The following is a 15,776-nucleotide window of genomic DNA, read 5'->3' as shown; positions in this document are numbered from 1 at the left end:
GTGAACAGTTGTGGGCCCAACACTGATTCCTGAGGGACACCACTAGCTACTGATTGCCAACCAGAGAAACACCCATTAATCCCCACTCTTTGCTTTCTATTAATTAACCAATCCTCTATCCATGCTACTACTTTCCCCTTAATGCCATGCATCTTTATCTTATGCAGTAACCTTTTGTGTGGCACCTTGTCAAAGGCTTTCTGGAAATAGAGATATACCACATCCATTGGCTCCCCGTTATCTACCGCACTGTTAATGTCCTCAAAAAATTCCACTAAATTAGTGAGGCACGACCTGCCCTTTATGAACCCATGCTGCGTCTGCCCAATGGGACAATTTCCATCCAGATGCCTCGCTATTTCTTCCTTAATGATAGATTCCAGCATCCTACTACCGAAGTTAAGCTCACTGGCCTATAATTACCCGCTTTCTGCCTACCTCCTTTTTTTTAAAACAGTGATGTCACGTTTGCTAATTTCCAATCCGCCGGGACCACCCCAGAGTCTAGTGAATTTTGGTAAATTATCACTAGTGCATTTGCAATTTCCCTAGCCATCTCTTTTAGCACTCTGGGATGCATTCCATCAGGTCCAGGAGACTTGTCTACCTTTAGCCCCATTAGCTTGCCCATCACTACCTCCTTGGTGATAACAATCCTCTCAAGGTCCTCACCTGTCATAGCCTCATTTCCATCAGTCACTGGCATGTTATTTGTGTCTTCCACTGTGAAGACCGACCCAAAAAACCTGTTCAGTTCCTCAGCCATTTCCTCATCCCCCATTATTAAATCTCCCTTCTCATCCTCTAAAGGACCAATATTTACCTTAGCCACTCTTTTTTGTTTTATATATTTGTAGAAACTTTTACTATCTGTTTTTATATTCTGAGCAAATTTACTCAATCTATCTTACTCTTCTTTTTGCTTTTTTAGTAGCTTTCTGTTGCCCCCTAAAGATTTCCCAGTCCTCTAGTCTCCCACTGATCTTTGCTACTTTGTATGTTTTTCCTTCAATTTGATACTCTCCCTTATTTCCTTAGATATCCACGGTCGATTTTCCCTCTTTTTACCGTCCTTCCTTTTTGTTGGTATAAACCTTTGCTGAGCACTGTGAAAAATCACTTGGAAGGTTCTCCACTGGTCCTCAACTGTTTCACCATAAAGTCTTTGCTCCAGTCTACCGTAGCTAGTTCTTCTCTCATCCCATTGTAATCTCCTTTGTTTAAGCCCAAAACACTAGTGCTTGATTTTACCTTCTCACCCTCCATCTGTATTTTAAATTCCACCATATTGTGATCGCTCCTTCCGAGAGGATCCCTAACTATGAGATCCTGAATCAATCCTGTCTCATTACACAGGACCAGATCTAGGACCGCTTGTTCCCTCGTAGGTTCCATTACATACGGTTCTAGGGAACTATCGCGGATACATTCTATAAACTCCTCCTCAAGGCTGCCTTGACCGACCTGGTTAAACCAATCGACATGTAGATTAAAATCCCCCATGATAACTGCTGTACCATTTCTACATGCATCAGTTATTTCTTTGTTTATTGCCTGTCCCACCATAATGTTACTATTTGGTGGCCTATAGACTACTCCTATCAGTGACTTTTTCGCCTTACTATCCTGATTTCCACCCAAATGGATTCAACCTTATCCTCCATAGCACCGATGTCAACCCTTACTGTTGCCCGGATGTCATCCTTAAATAACAGAGCTACACCACCTCCCTTACCATCCACTCTGTCCTTCCGAATAATTTGATACCCTCAGATATTTAACTCCCAGTCGTGACCATCCTTTAACCATGTTTCAGTAATGGCCACTAAATCATAGTCATTCACGATGATTTGCGCCATCAACTCATTTACCTTATTCCAAATACTACGAGCATTCAGGTAAAGTACACTTATGTTGGCTTTTTTACCTCGGTTCTAAATCTTAACACCTCGATCAGTAACCTCTCCCAAGTTATATTTCCTCTTAACCTTTCTCCTAATTTTCCTTGTCGTTGAACCCATATCTTCATGTAACAACCTGCTGCGTTGCTTACCATTAATATTTTCACTTCCCGTTTTCCTTTTCGTATTCCTGGTCCTATTCACTGAGCTCCCCTCAGTCACTGTACCTTGTACTGTCGCCCTTTTTGATTTTTGACTATGGCTTCTCTGCCTTACACCTTCCCCCTTACTGCCTTTTGTTTCTGTCCCTGTTTTACTACCTTCCAACTTCCTGCATCGGTTCCCATCCCCCTGCCACATTAGTTTAAACTCTCCCCAACAGCTCAGCTTGTAGGACCTCGTCCCGTTTTTTACGGATATCGTTGGTGCATAGTTGCACCACGACAGCTGGCTATTCACCCCCCCCCCCCCCCCCCCCCGAATGTCCTGCAACCGCTCCGAGACATCCTTGACCCTTGCACCAGGGAGGCAACATACCATCCTAGAGTCTTGATTGCGTCCGCAGAACCGCCTGTCTATTCCCCTTACAATTGAGTCCCCTATCACTATAGCCCTGCCATTCTTCTTCCTGTCCAGCTGCGCAGCAGAACCAGCCATGGTGCCATGAACCTGGCTGCTGCTGCCTTTCCCTGGTGAGCCATCTCCCTCAACAGTATCCAAAGCGGTATATCTATTTTGCAGGGAGATGACCGCAGAGGACACCTGCACTGTCTTCCTACTCTTGCTCGGTCTTTTGGTCACCCATTTTCTATCTCCCTCAGTACCTTTCACCTGCGGTGTGGCCAACTCGCTAAACGTGCTATCCACGACGTCCTCAGCATCGCGGATGCTCCAAAGTGAGTTCATCCGCAGCTCCAGAGCCATCAAGCGGTCTAACAGGAGCTGCAACTGGACACACCTCTTGCACGTAAAGGATCCAGGGACAGTGGACATGTCCCTGAGCTCCCACATCGCACACGAGGAGAATGACACGGGTCTGAGATCTCCTGCCATGTCTTAAACCTTCGGTTAACTTCAACAATTACAATTTACCAAAGAGAATTAAATAAATAAATAAACAATGAAGAAAAAAATATGTCAATATACCAATGAAAAGAAAAAGAAAACAGAAACACTACTTACCAGTCACTGACCTCAAGCCTTCCTCGATCTTCACAGCGGTTGTTTTTTTTTGGTTAGAGGAGGGGGTAGGGAGGGAAACACTGAATAAGTGTTTTGGGTTTAAGTGTCACTTGACAACAGCTCCTCCACAAACTACCTTCAAATTAGGGTGACCACGACGGAGGTATGCAAATTTCCCTTGCAACACCAATCAGCAGCTCCGCTCCACTGCCCTCTGCTGGGCAAAATTGTCCATTGATTTCCTCTGCTTCCTGTGCCTTCCTCATCTCTGCCTCTCCAGATTGTTCTTCTGGACGCACTCGTCCGCGCCTCTGCAAGGGCAGTAAAATAATGTTCCTTGGCCTGATATATTACCCAGAGCTGGGAATAGCATCCTGAATCTGATTGTGTTTTTATATAGGGCCGACTTTGCTTGATTAAATTCCGCCCAGCGCTTTGCCAGGTCCGCCCCAATGTCCTGGGTAGACTGATCTTATGTCCCTCCCAGCTACATGCCTTCATCTGTCTGGCCCAGCGAAAGAATCTTTCCCGGTCCTGGTAACTGTGCAGCTTGGCTATTACCACTCTCGGCTGCTCTCCCGCCTTGGGCTTTGGTCGGAGCGACCGGTGAGAACTGTCAATCTCCGGCAGCTTGGTGAAGCTGTCCCTCCCCGTTAGGTTGCCCAGCATTTGAGCCACATAGTTGGTTGGGTCCCTGCCCTCGATTCCCTCCGGCAGGCCCACTATTCGGATGTTCTGCCACCTCAACCGATTTTCTTAATCCTCGACCGTCCCTTTCAGGCCCCACTGGGTTGCCAGCCACCAACTGCTTGATTTTGGCCTCCAGGCTGACGATTCGGCTGCTCTGGTCCGTCAATGCCTTTTCAAGCTCCCTTATTGTGCTCCCCTAGGCTTCCAGTCTCTTTCCCATGCCGACGAGAGCTATCTGCATGGCAGCCAGCGCCTCCGCCAGCTTGCCTTCATCTCGGCCTTGATGTTGTCCCTCATTGCTTTCAGATACCTACCTAGATGAGGAGTGTCTTCCATCTATCACCGGGCCGGGCGGGGGGGGGGGGGGGGGGGGGGGTTTGAACGGGTCGCCAATCTCCCTCTCTTGGGGACCCCTGGCCTCAAGGGTCCACTGACCAGCTTGCTCACCGCTCTCGTCCCTTGTCGCAGTTCTTGGGTGTCCCTGCGGCCTCTTGAACTGCTGCTCCCTAGCATTTTTGCTGTATTTATTATTGTGGAGGGGGGAGGGGATGTTTTAGTCCGATTTTGTGGGCTAAATTCAGTCAAAAGTGTCTATTTTGTTGTCTTACGTAGGAGAGCCACTCTGCACATTCCCATCTCCGGAAGTCCCCCTTGGTACTACTTTTGAAAATATCCTCACCAGTTAATACATCTCTACTTCCCACTGCCAGTTTTTCTCCTACCTCACTGAAATTCCCCTCAGATTGCCATTCAATGCCAATCTAGTTTAAACCCTTCCCAACAGCACTAACAAAAATCTCTGCGTGGACATTAGTCTCAATCCTGTTAAGATGTAAACTGTCTTTCGTGTACACTTCTCACTTGCCCCAGAACCGGCCCCAATGCCTCAGAAATCTAAAGCCTTGAGGCTGCATGTGGTGCAGTGGTTAGCACTGGGACTGTGGTGCTGAGGACCAGAGTTCGAATCCCGGCTCTGGGTCAGTGTGGAGTTTGCACATTCTCCCCATGTCTGCGTGGGTTTCACCCCCACAACCCAAAGATGTGCAGGTTAGGTGGATTGGCCACGCTAAATTGCCCTCAATTGGAAAAAATAATAATTGGGTACTTTAAATGTAAAAAATATAAGCCAAGTTTCGAATTACTCAATCTTCCTGTTGTTACGCTCACTAGCATGTGGCAATGAGAGCGACCCGGAGACTACTGCTCAAGGACCTGATTTTCAATTTCCTTCCAACTCCCTAAAATCTGCTTTCGGGACCTCATCCTTTTTCTGACCTATGCTATTGAGCCCAATTGGACCATGACCTCTGGCCGTTTGCCCTTCCCCAAAAAAGAATGTTTGTTTGCTTCAAGGGAAACAAGGAAGTTTACCTTCTTTGCAGAGCCCAAAGTCACCAATTTTAATATAACCTTCAGCATCCATCAATAAGTTGTCCAATTTCAGATCCCTGCGAGAGATGGAGGCAAAAATAAAAGTTGCAGATCTACAGTCATGTTTATTGCAGGTAGAATTGAAAGAAATTAGTTACATAAATCACACATTTTGGCAAGTCTTCAATCCCCTCTTCGGAAAATATTTCCAGCTGTGTTGTGCCAACTTGTGTGTTTCTTTGCAGCACTGATTATACTGCTGAACAACAAGCACACACTACAACAGGCAGCAAAAATAGGATGCAGACTGAAATCTGCAATTCCTCAAATGTCTCTCTTTTCAACGGTTTCCCCCAATCTCTTTCAACTTCAGCCAGAAAAATAGGAGTTGGTTGATACATTCCACATTCAAGACCAATAAATCTTTGTAAAACTGATTCCTTTTCCTTTTTCAACAGAGTTCCAGCTCAGCAAAGAGATCACCATCTTGTGGCTGGCTGGGAATTGCCATGAGTCGCTCAATGATGGCAAATAAACTGCTACAGCAGCCAAAGCAAGGGCATAAACTTAATCCTACAGAATAAGAGTCTAATGTTCCAATGAAACAGTTCAAATATAATAGTGAAGAGTTAAGACTGATATTTTTAAGCCATCTGTTACCTGTAAACTATATTTTTTTCATGTAGAAATTGCAATCCAAGGATAACACAGGCTGCATAAAACCTGGAGAGATATCACAAAATATCAGTCACTAACTAGAAGACAATTTGATTATGATAATAAATGCACAGATTTTTAAAAAACATTTAAAGTATCCAATTTTTATTTTCCAATTAAGGGCCAATTTAGCAGGCCAATCTACCTAACCTGTACATCTTTGGGTTGCGGAAGTGAAACCCATGCAGACACTGGGAGAATGTGCAAACTCCACATGGATAGTGACCCAGGGCGCTCAGTGTCATAGGCAGCAAAGCTAACCATTGTGCCATCCTATGCACATAGATCTGATCAAACTCAGCATCCTACTCACAAATAAGACCGTGACGTTCCTGCGAATAACGTCCAAGTAAAGTCAATTTACGAATTCCATTCTGCCCTAGGACTGTGTCCGAGAAGCTGAATGTGGAAGCAGCTTTTTATCTCTAATTCCACTTCTCCACCCTTTTCCATTGCTTGAATACTCCTTTGTGATGAGAGATGTATATTTGTATGACTACATTTGGTGTGTAGTTAAAGAAAATGGTGTGAGAATCCATCGTTAATGAAAATAGGGGGGCGGTTATTAGAGACAGGTTGTCTGTGAGGTCTAAGATGAAAGGTTAAAAAGTGTTAGGTTTATGGTTATGGTGGGTTTTAGTTACAAGTACGGCATGGTGGCACACTGGTTAACACTGTTGCCTCAGGTGACTGTGTGGAATTTGCATTTTCTCTCCGTGTTTGCGTGGGTTTCCTCCCAGTCCAAAGATGTGCGGGTTAGGTGGATTGGCCATGCTAAATTTCCCTTTAGTGTCCACATGGTTAGGTTGGGTTATAGGGATAGGGTCGGGACGTGGGCCTAGGTAGGGTAATCATTCCAATGGTTGATGCAGACTCAATGAGCCGAATGGCCTCATTCTGCACCGTAGAGATTCTATGATTCTAAATAGGTTGGATCTGACATTTGCATCATGAGATAAGTGGAAAAATTGTTTTTTCAATTGTTGAATTTCAAATGAGATCGACAAGAGGTAACAAGGAACATTTGCATCTTAGAGGGTTACAAGAGTGAACAAGGGGAGATATATTCAATTTGATTGACCCAAAAGTAGAGCAAAATAGAAAATATTTGGAGATGTTGAGTCCAAAGAGGTGTTTAAGGACAGTGGAACCAGCAATGAAAGGGGGGAAGCTATTTAAGGAAATGGATATTTAACTGAGTGGAGCTGCTGTGGACGAAAGCCCTGAAGACCAGCTCCTTTGTGTGTAGAATGCTAAGAAACTGAAAGTTGAGGCAGCCACCCACTATTAAGCCAGGAGAGTCTTTGTTTAAGGGAACAGTTCATTTCTGAACCTCCTTTTGGAATTTCACACTGTGAGCAGTCATGAGATGTATCTTTATTTAAGTAACAACAATTCCTAGACTTGGTAATGTTTACTGGATTTTTATGGTTAAAATTGTTAAGGGATTGTTGTCAAAAACGGTAGTTAAATTGACTGAGCATTTTCTGGGGGGGGCTGTTCTGTCGCTGTTTTAACTGTATAACTTTTATCTTGCGTTCTCAAGCATTTTTTAAATTAATCATTTAATGTATCATCTGTGGTCATAACATCTTACATTACATGTAAACATCTTTTAAACATCTCAACTTACTCTACGTCCAATATCGTGAGATGTGAATTCCAAATTTACCTGAACATTTTTTTAAAAAAGATGGAATTTAACATTCCCTAGTTCTGGATTCATCCACTAAAGCAATCACTATTCACTGACTTATAATTTCCCTTAATTACTTCAGTCGCAAATCTGATCACCTCCCGGAATGTATTTTTATTTAAATTTGTTCTTGGGATGGGAGTCTCATTGGCAAGGCCAGCATTTATAGTACATCCCCATCTGTCCTCAAGAAAGGGGGTGGTGAGCCACCATTTTGAATCACTACAGTTCATGTGGTGTAGGTACATCCAGAGCTCAGGGAGGGAACGTAACACATTAGTGTGACCAAGACTGCTTAGTCTCTCAGTAGCTCAATAATTTCATCCCATCGTTTGCTCTGTGCGGAGTCTGCACATTCTCCCCGTGTCTGCGTGGGTTTCCTCCGGGGTGTTCCGGTTTCCTCCCACAGTCCAAAGATGTGCAGGTTAGGTGCATTGGCCATGATAAATTGCCCTTAGTGACCAAAAAGGTTAGGGGGGTTATTGGGTTACGGGGATAGGGTGGAAGTGAGGGCTTAAGTGGGTCGGTGCAGACTCGATGGGCTGAATGGCCTCCTTCTGCACTGTATGTTCTATGTTTTACAAAGCTAGCTCAGGCTACCACTGACCGCTGGGTCACTGTCCGTGTGGAGTTTGCACATTCTCCCTGTGTCTATGTGGGGCTCACCCCCAAAACCCAAAGATGTGCAGGGTAGGTGGATTGGCCACGCTAAATTGCCCCTTAATTGAAAAAAATGAATTGGGTACTCTAAATTTTTTTTTTTTTTTTTTTTAAAGAAAAAAAAAGTAATATTCGCCTCCTGGCTATTAAGCGAAGGAAAGAACACCCGGTCTCACTCCAGAGTTAAAAGGGAAGGACAGGGTGTCTGAAACTACTAATATTGCAACCAGCGGGCAAGGTTCTAGGGTTATCTGCAAAATCTCAGATATTGTGCCGAAAAAAGAAACCTGGTGTCCAGCAAGCTTAGGACAAGACCAAACTGCATGTGTGTGGTCAGCCGGTTTAAGTGAACAGCGGTCACACTTGTTCTCCATGTCTCGAAAGAATCCACTAATATCCATATCACAAAGCAATACATGGGATCAGGCCCAAATCTTATGGATCACTTACCGAGTTTGTGGTTCAGAGAAGACGTTGCAACGAATGTGCATCATTAAGTCTCCTCCAGGTGCATACTCCATCACAAAGCAAACGTGATTTGTGGTTTGAAAGCATGCAAAGAGGTTCACAAGGAAGGGATGCTGTGCAGAGCTTGCTGTCTCAAAGATTCGCTTCTCACACATTAGGCTAAAAATAGAAGACAATAACAGACTTAAGAATACAGGAGGGTTCAAGTGGCGTTCAAAAATCTTAATTTCTGTAGACTCACATGACAGAGAAGCATTTACAATTAATCTAATCAAGAAATGATAATCTGTTATAATCATGAAGAGGTCACTTTATGAAGTTCCAGAGGGTATTTTTTAAACAAATTTTTTTTTTTAAAAAAAACATAATATACTATACATTTTCACCGTTAAAGGACTTTTTCCCCCTATCTGCATATGGTTTGCAACTGGTTTTCATTTTACACAATTCTCACTTCCCCCTTTGTAGCTATGCCAAGACCGGTATAACTTGCATCTACCCAACGATGTCCTGTCCACAAAAAGCAGGACAAATGCAATCCAGCCAATTATTGCCACAGTCTATTCTCAATCAGGGGTGCCCACTGTCGCTGCTACTGTTCGCACTAGCGAAAGAGCCCTTGGCAATGGCCCCTAAGAATCGGTAGAGTGTCAGGGGATTAGGTGGGGAATCAGGGAATACCAGGTGTCACTACACACAGATGACCTGCTACTATACGTTTCAGACCCGCTGGAGAGCATGGGGAGGTTCACGGGCCTACTCGAGATGTTTTGGGGCTTTCTCAGGTTATAAGCTGAACGAGGGGCAACGGGAGGTGTTCCCGGTGAACGAGTTGGGTAGGAGAGCCAGCTTTTGGGGGAGGGGGGGGGGGTGGGGTGGGGGCTACCATTCAAGTTAGCCAGGGATAGGTTCAGCTATTTGGGGATCCAGGTGACAGGAGAGTGGGCGATGCTGCATAAATGGAACCTAACGGCAGCACGGTGGAGGAGATCAGGGTCCGATACACTGCATCTGACTCTGGCAGAGAGGGTTCGAGTGGTGAAAATGAATGTCCTGCCAAGATTCTTATTCATATTCCAGATGCTCCTGATTTTTGTACCAAAGGTCATCTTTCAGAAGCTGGATACAGTTATTTCAGAGTTTGTGTGGGCAGGGAAGGTGTCATGGGTAAAGAGGACCCTATTGCAGAGGCAGGTTGGCGTTATCGAACTTGTTGCATTATTATTGATCGACGAATGTGGAGAAGGTGAGGTGGTGGTGGGAGGGAGAGGGGACAGAATGGGTTAGGGTGGAGGAAGAATCCTGAAGGGGGTCCAGCCTGAGGGCTATGGTGATGGCAGCGTTGCCACTGGCAGCAAGGAGATATAGAGAGCCCAGTTGTACAGTCCACAATTAACGTGTGGAAACATCAGAGGAGGCATTTTAGGATAGAGGGGATATTGGTGTTAACGCTGCTGTGAGAGCCAGGGGGGGACGGAATGTATATGACGTGGAGAGAGGTGGGGCTGGTGAGGGTGAAAGATTTGTACCTGGATGTGGTGAACCACTGTAATAAGAGATGTAAGGTAGGACCTGCACTACAGGTTCGCCGGTCGCTCCTGCTGGCTGGCTCCGCCCACGGAGAACTGTATAAATATGCATGACCTCCAGTGCCCTGCCATTTCTCCAGCTGCAGCAGGAGGCCACGCATCTGACTGTAATAAAGCCACAGTTGTACCCAACTTTAGTCTTTGTGCAATTGATCGTGCATCAATTTATTACAGTCAGACTTTCCACAGAATGGATATCCGAATTAAGCCCGATCGCCCGCACTCGCCCGACACCAGGAAAGACTTTACTCACTGGCTAGCATGTTTCGAGGCATACATCAACACGGCGGGCCCCACGCCAACAGAGGCTCAGAAGATAAATGTCCTGTACTCCAGACTGAGCTCCAGCGTGTTCCCGTTGATCCAAGACGCCACGAATTACACAAAGGCAATGGAACTCCTCAAAGAACACTACGCGCAGAAAACGAACATGCTCTTCGCCAGGCATGTACTTGCCACCCGCTCGCAACTACCTGGTGAGTCCATCAAAGACTTCTGGCGGGCCCTAATTACACTCATCCGGGACTGTGACTGTCAGGCCGTCACGGCCGCCAAACACTCAAATCTCCTCATGCGTGATGCCTTCGTGACGGGGATTGCGTCGGACCGCATCCGAGAACGATTGCTTGAAGGGGCCACGCTCGAACTGGCGGAGAAGAAAACCTTGGCGCTCTCCATGACAGTCGCATCCCGTAACGTACAATCGTACCTCCCCCGCCGCGCTGCCCACCCTTCTACTCCTTCCTACCCCTCCTGGACCCCACCGACGACCTCCTCAGCCGGGGCCCTGCCTTCCCAATACGCCTGTGCCGCATGGCGATCCACGCACACCGGGGGTCCCCGCTGCCACTTCTATGGTCAGCAGAAGCACCCCCGCCAACACTGCCCGGCCCGCACTACCGTTTGCAAAGCCTGCAGTAAAAAGGGCCACTTCACGGCTGTGTGCCAGGCCCACGCAGTCGCTGCGATCGCGCCCGCTATCGCCCCCTCCCCCATGCCAGACGCACAATGGGAGCTGCCATCTTCTCCTCCCGGGTCCATGTGCGACCAATGGGCGCCGTCATCTTGTTCCCCTTCGGCCACATGCGCCCCATGGGCGCCGCCATCTTGTCCCGACCCCGCAATGTGCGCACCATGGGCGCCGCCATCTTGTCCCCCACAGGGTCTCCGAACATCCCGACATTGGAACCGCACACGCTCGCCACCCGAAGCATCTGATGGCTACCCGCAGCTCGCTTCGATGACGCTGGACCAATTCCGCCGGCACAACCTGACCACCGCGTCGACGACGGTTAAAATCAACGGCCATGCGACCTCGTGCCTGCTGGACTCCGGGAGCACATAAAGCTTCGTTCACCCAGATACGGTAAGGCACTGCTCCCTCGCGGTCCATGCTACCAATCAAAGGATCTCCCTAGCCTCCGGATCCCACTCCGTCCCGATCCGAGGTTTTTGTACAGTCACCCTCACGGTCCAGGGCGTAGAATTTAGTAACTTCCGCATCTATGTCCTTCCTAATCTCTGCGCTGCACTCCTGTTGGGCCTGGGCTTCCAGTGCAACCTCCAGAGCCTCACCCTCAAATTCAGCAGGCCCTTACCCCCCTTACTGTTTGCAGCCTCGCGACCCTCAAGGTCGATCCCCCCTCCCTTTTTGCCAATCTAACTGTGGATTGCAAGCCCGTTGACACTAGGAGCAGAGGGTACAGCACCCAGGACAAGACCTTCATCAGGTCCGAAGTCCAGCGGCTGCTTAAGGAGGGTATTATCGAGGCCAGCAACAGCCCCTGGAGAGCCCAAGTGGTAGTGGTTAAAACTGGGGAGAAACACAGGATGGTCGTGGACTACAGCCAGACCATCAATCGGTACACGCAGCTCGACACGTACCCCCTCCCACGCATATCTGATATGGTCAATCAGATTGCACAGTACCAGGTCTTCAACAATTGACCTGAAATTCACCTACCACCAGCTCCCCATCCAGAAGTCAGACCGGCCATACACTGCCTTTGAGGCGGACGGTCACCTCTACCACTTCCTTAGGATCCCTTTCGGTGTCACAAATGGGGTCTCGGTCTTCCAAAGAGAGATGGACCGAATGGTCGACCAGTATGGTTTGCGGGCCATCTTTCCTTACTTAGATAATGTCACCATCTGCAGCCATGACCAGCAGGTCCACAATGCCAACCTCGATAAATTCCTCCGCACTGCCACTCTTCTCAACCTGACCTACAACAAAGAGAAGTGTGTGTTCAGCACGACCCGGTTAGCCATTCTCGGCTATATAGTCCAAAAAGGACTTCTCGGGCCCGACCCCGAGCGCATGCGCCCCCTCATGGAGCTTCCCCTCCCCCACTGCCCCAAGGCCCTCAAACGCTGCCTGGGGTTCTTTTCCTACTACGCTCAGTTGGTCCCAAACTATGCAGACAAGGCCCGCCCACTCATTCAGTCCACCCAATTCCCCCTCGCGGCCGAGGCACAACACGCTTTTGCCCGCATCAGATCAGACATCGCCATGGCTGGGATGTGCGCAGTGGACGAGTCACTGCCTTTCCAAGTAGAAAGCGACACTTCAAACGTCGCCCTTGCCGCCACTCTAAACCAGGCAGGCAGACCCGTGGCATTCTTTTCCCGCACCCTTCATGCCTCTGAAATTAGAACTCATCCATCGAGAAGGAGGCCCAAGCTACCGTTGAAGCTGTGCAGCATTGGAGGCATTGCCTGGCCGGTAAGAGATTCACTCTCCTTACGGACCAACGGTCGGTAGCCTTCATGTTCAATAACACACAACGGGGCAAGATCAAAAATGATAAAATCTCGCGGTGGAGAATAGAGCTCTGCCACCTATAATTACGAGATCTTGTATCGCCCCGGTAAATTCAACGAGCCCCCAGACGCCCTCTCCAGAGGTACATGTGCCAGCGCACAAGTGGACCAACTCCGGGCCCTACACGACAGCCTTTGTCACCCGTTGAAGCTGTGCAGCATTGGAGGCATTGCCTGGCCGGTAAGAGATTCACTCTCCTTACGGACCAACGGTCGGTAGCCTTCACGTTCAATAACACACAACGGGGCAAGATCAAAAATCTCGCGGTGGAGAATCGAGCTCTACCACCTATAATTACGAGATCTTGTATCGCCCCGGTAAATTCAACGAGCCCCCAGACGCCCTCTCCAGAGGTACATGTGCCAGCGCACAAGTGGACCAACTCCGGGCCCTACACGACAGCCTTTGTCACCCGTGGGTCACTCGATTGTACCATCTGGTCAAAGCTCGCAATCTGCCCTACTCCGTCGAGGAAGTAAGGACAGTCACCAGGGACTGCCAGGTCTGTGCGGAGTGCAAGCTGCACTTCTACCTGCCGGACCGTGCGCGCCTGAAGGCTTCCCGCCCCTTTGAACGCCTCAGCGTGGATTTCAAAGGGCCCCTCCCCTCCACCGACCGTAACACGTACATTCTCAGTGTGGTCGATGAGTACTCCAGTTTCCCCTTCGCCATCCCATGCCCCGATATGACGTCTGCCACCGTCATCAAGGCCCTCAGCACCATCTTCGCTCTGTTCGGTTTCCCTGTCTACATCCACAGTGACAGGGGATCCTCATTGATGAGCGATGAGCTGCGTCAGTTCCTGCTCAGCAAGGGTATAGCCTCCAGCAGGACGATCAGCTACAACCCCCGAGGAAACGGGCAAGTAGAACGGGAGAATGGGACGGTTTGGAGGGCCATCCAGCTGGCCCTACGGTCCAGGAACCTCCCAGCTTCTCGCTGGCAGGAGGTCCTCCCGGATGCTCTGCACCCCATCCGGTCACTATTGTGCACCGCCACTAACAACACACCCCATGAATGTGTTTTTACCTTCCCCAGGGAGTCCACATCCGGGGTGTCGCTCCAGAGCTGGCTCGCTGCTCCAGGACCGGTCCTTCTCCGTAGGCACGTCCGACTCCACAAGGCGGACCCCTTGGTGGACAGGGTTCACCTGCTCCATACCAACCCTCAATATGCATGAGTTCCCCGACGGCCGCTAAGATACTGTCTCACTCGGGGACCTGGCACCATCAAGTTCCACCTCAACACCCCCCCCCCCAACAATGTGCCCCCCCACCCCCCCGCCAATATTGACCCCACCAGACCCCCCCCCCCCCCTCTTCCGCACAAGAGGATGAAGAGGACTTTGGCACGCTTCCGGAGTTCCCCGATGACTGTCCAGCATCAGCACCGCCACCACCGCCATCAGTGCCGCCTCCACCACCGCCAGCACTGACTTTGTCGCCACCGTTACGCCGCTCCCAATGAAGCACCAAAGCACCGGACCGGCTGAACCTTTGACGGACTCCGGACCGTCAACATGGACTTTTCTTTCCCTACCACTGTACATAATTGCACTAATTGTATATAGTTTCACATCACCTCCGCCAGACTCATTTTTAACAGGGGATGAATGTGGTGAACCACTGTAATAGATGTACTACAGGTTCGCCGGTAGCTCCTGCTGGCTGGCTCCGCCCACGGAGAACTGTGTAAATATGCATGACCTCCAGTGCCCTGCCAATTCGCCAGCTGCAGCAGGAGGACACTCATCTGACTGTAATAAAGCCACAGTTGTACCCAACTTTAGTCTTTGTGCAATTGATCGTGCATCACTGCAAGAGAGGTTCACAAGCATAGAGGAACCGAGAGAGAGGTAGGGCTCCCGAGAGGAAGCAAATTTAGATATTTACAAGGGACTTTGCACGGAAGGTGTGGAAAGGGTTCCCCAAGTATACCCTATTGGAACGGTTGCTGCTTCCGGATGTGGACAGGGAGGGCGGGGATGTGAGCAGGTGGTGAAGATCAAGGAGAAGTGGGAGGAGGAGCTGGGAGGGGAGATAAATTGGGGAATGTGGAGTGAGGCATTAAACAGGATGAACTCGACCTTGTGTGCGAGGATGAGCCTGATACACTTTAAGGTGGTACATAGTGGGCAGCACCAGTGGATAGCACTGTGGCTTCACAGCGCCAGAGTCCCAGGTTTGATTCCCCACTGGGTCACTGTCTGCACGTTCTCCCAGTGTCTGCATGGGTTTCCTCAGAGTGCTCTGGTTTCCTTCCACAGTCCAAAGACGTGCAGGGTAGGTGGATTGGCCATGCTAAATTGCCCTTAGTGACAAAAAGGTTAGGAGCGGTTATTGGGTTGCGGGGATAGGGTGGAAGTGAGGGCTTAAGTGGGTCGGTGCGGACTCGATGGGCAAAATGGCATCCTTCTGCACTGTATGATCTATGTTCTAATAGGGTGCACATGACTCAGGTGAGGATGAGTGGGTTCTTTCAGGGGGTGGCAGACGAGTGCGAGAAGTGTGGGTGAGGACCAGTGAACATGCACATATGTTATGGAGCTGTGAGAAGCTGGAGATATATTTGGTTCGAACAAAGATTGTGGGGGTGGACCAGACCGTCTGGTGGGGAGCTTCGGGATATCGGAGAAGCCGGAGCTGATGGAGGGGAGGAAGGCCGATGTCATGGCCTTT

The 15,776-nt window shown here is 48.9% G+C and overlaps 1 protein-coding gene across 3 annotated transcripts in view; it reads right to left on the bottom strand.

The window, feature by feature from the left end:
• LOC140399318 (serine/threonine-protein kinase N2-like) overlaps positions 1 to 15,776 on the bottom strand; it is an 80,020-nt gene that overhangs the window by 17,501 nt on the left and 46,743 nt on the right. For 2 of the 3 annotated variants that reach the window (XM_072488841.1, XM_072488839.1), the window contains exons 16-18: positions 8,668 to 8,844; positions 5,805 to 5,867; positions 5,145 to 5,221 (exon numbers count right to left, since the gene is read on the bottom strand). In XM_072488841.1, the coding sequence (XP_072344942.1) occupies positions 5,145 to 5,221; positions 5,805 to 5,867; positions 8,668 to 8,844 (317 nt within the window). The remainder of the gene's footprint in view (positions 1 to 5,144; positions 5,222 to 5,804; positions 5,868 to 8,667; positions 8,845 to 15,776) is intronic. The other variant, XM_072488840.1, reaches the window with a different exon arrangement.

This window comes from Scyliorhinus torazame, chromosome 22, assembly GCF_047496885.1.
Source record: "Scyliorhinus torazame isolate Kashiwa2021f chromosome 22, sScyTor2.1, whole genome shotgun sequence".
NCBI lineage: Eukaryota > Metazoa > Chordata > Chondrichthyes > Carcharhiniformes > Scyliorhinidae > Scyliorhinus > Scyliorhinus torazame.
This window is presented reverse-complemented; position numbering and strand designations above follow the sequence as displayed.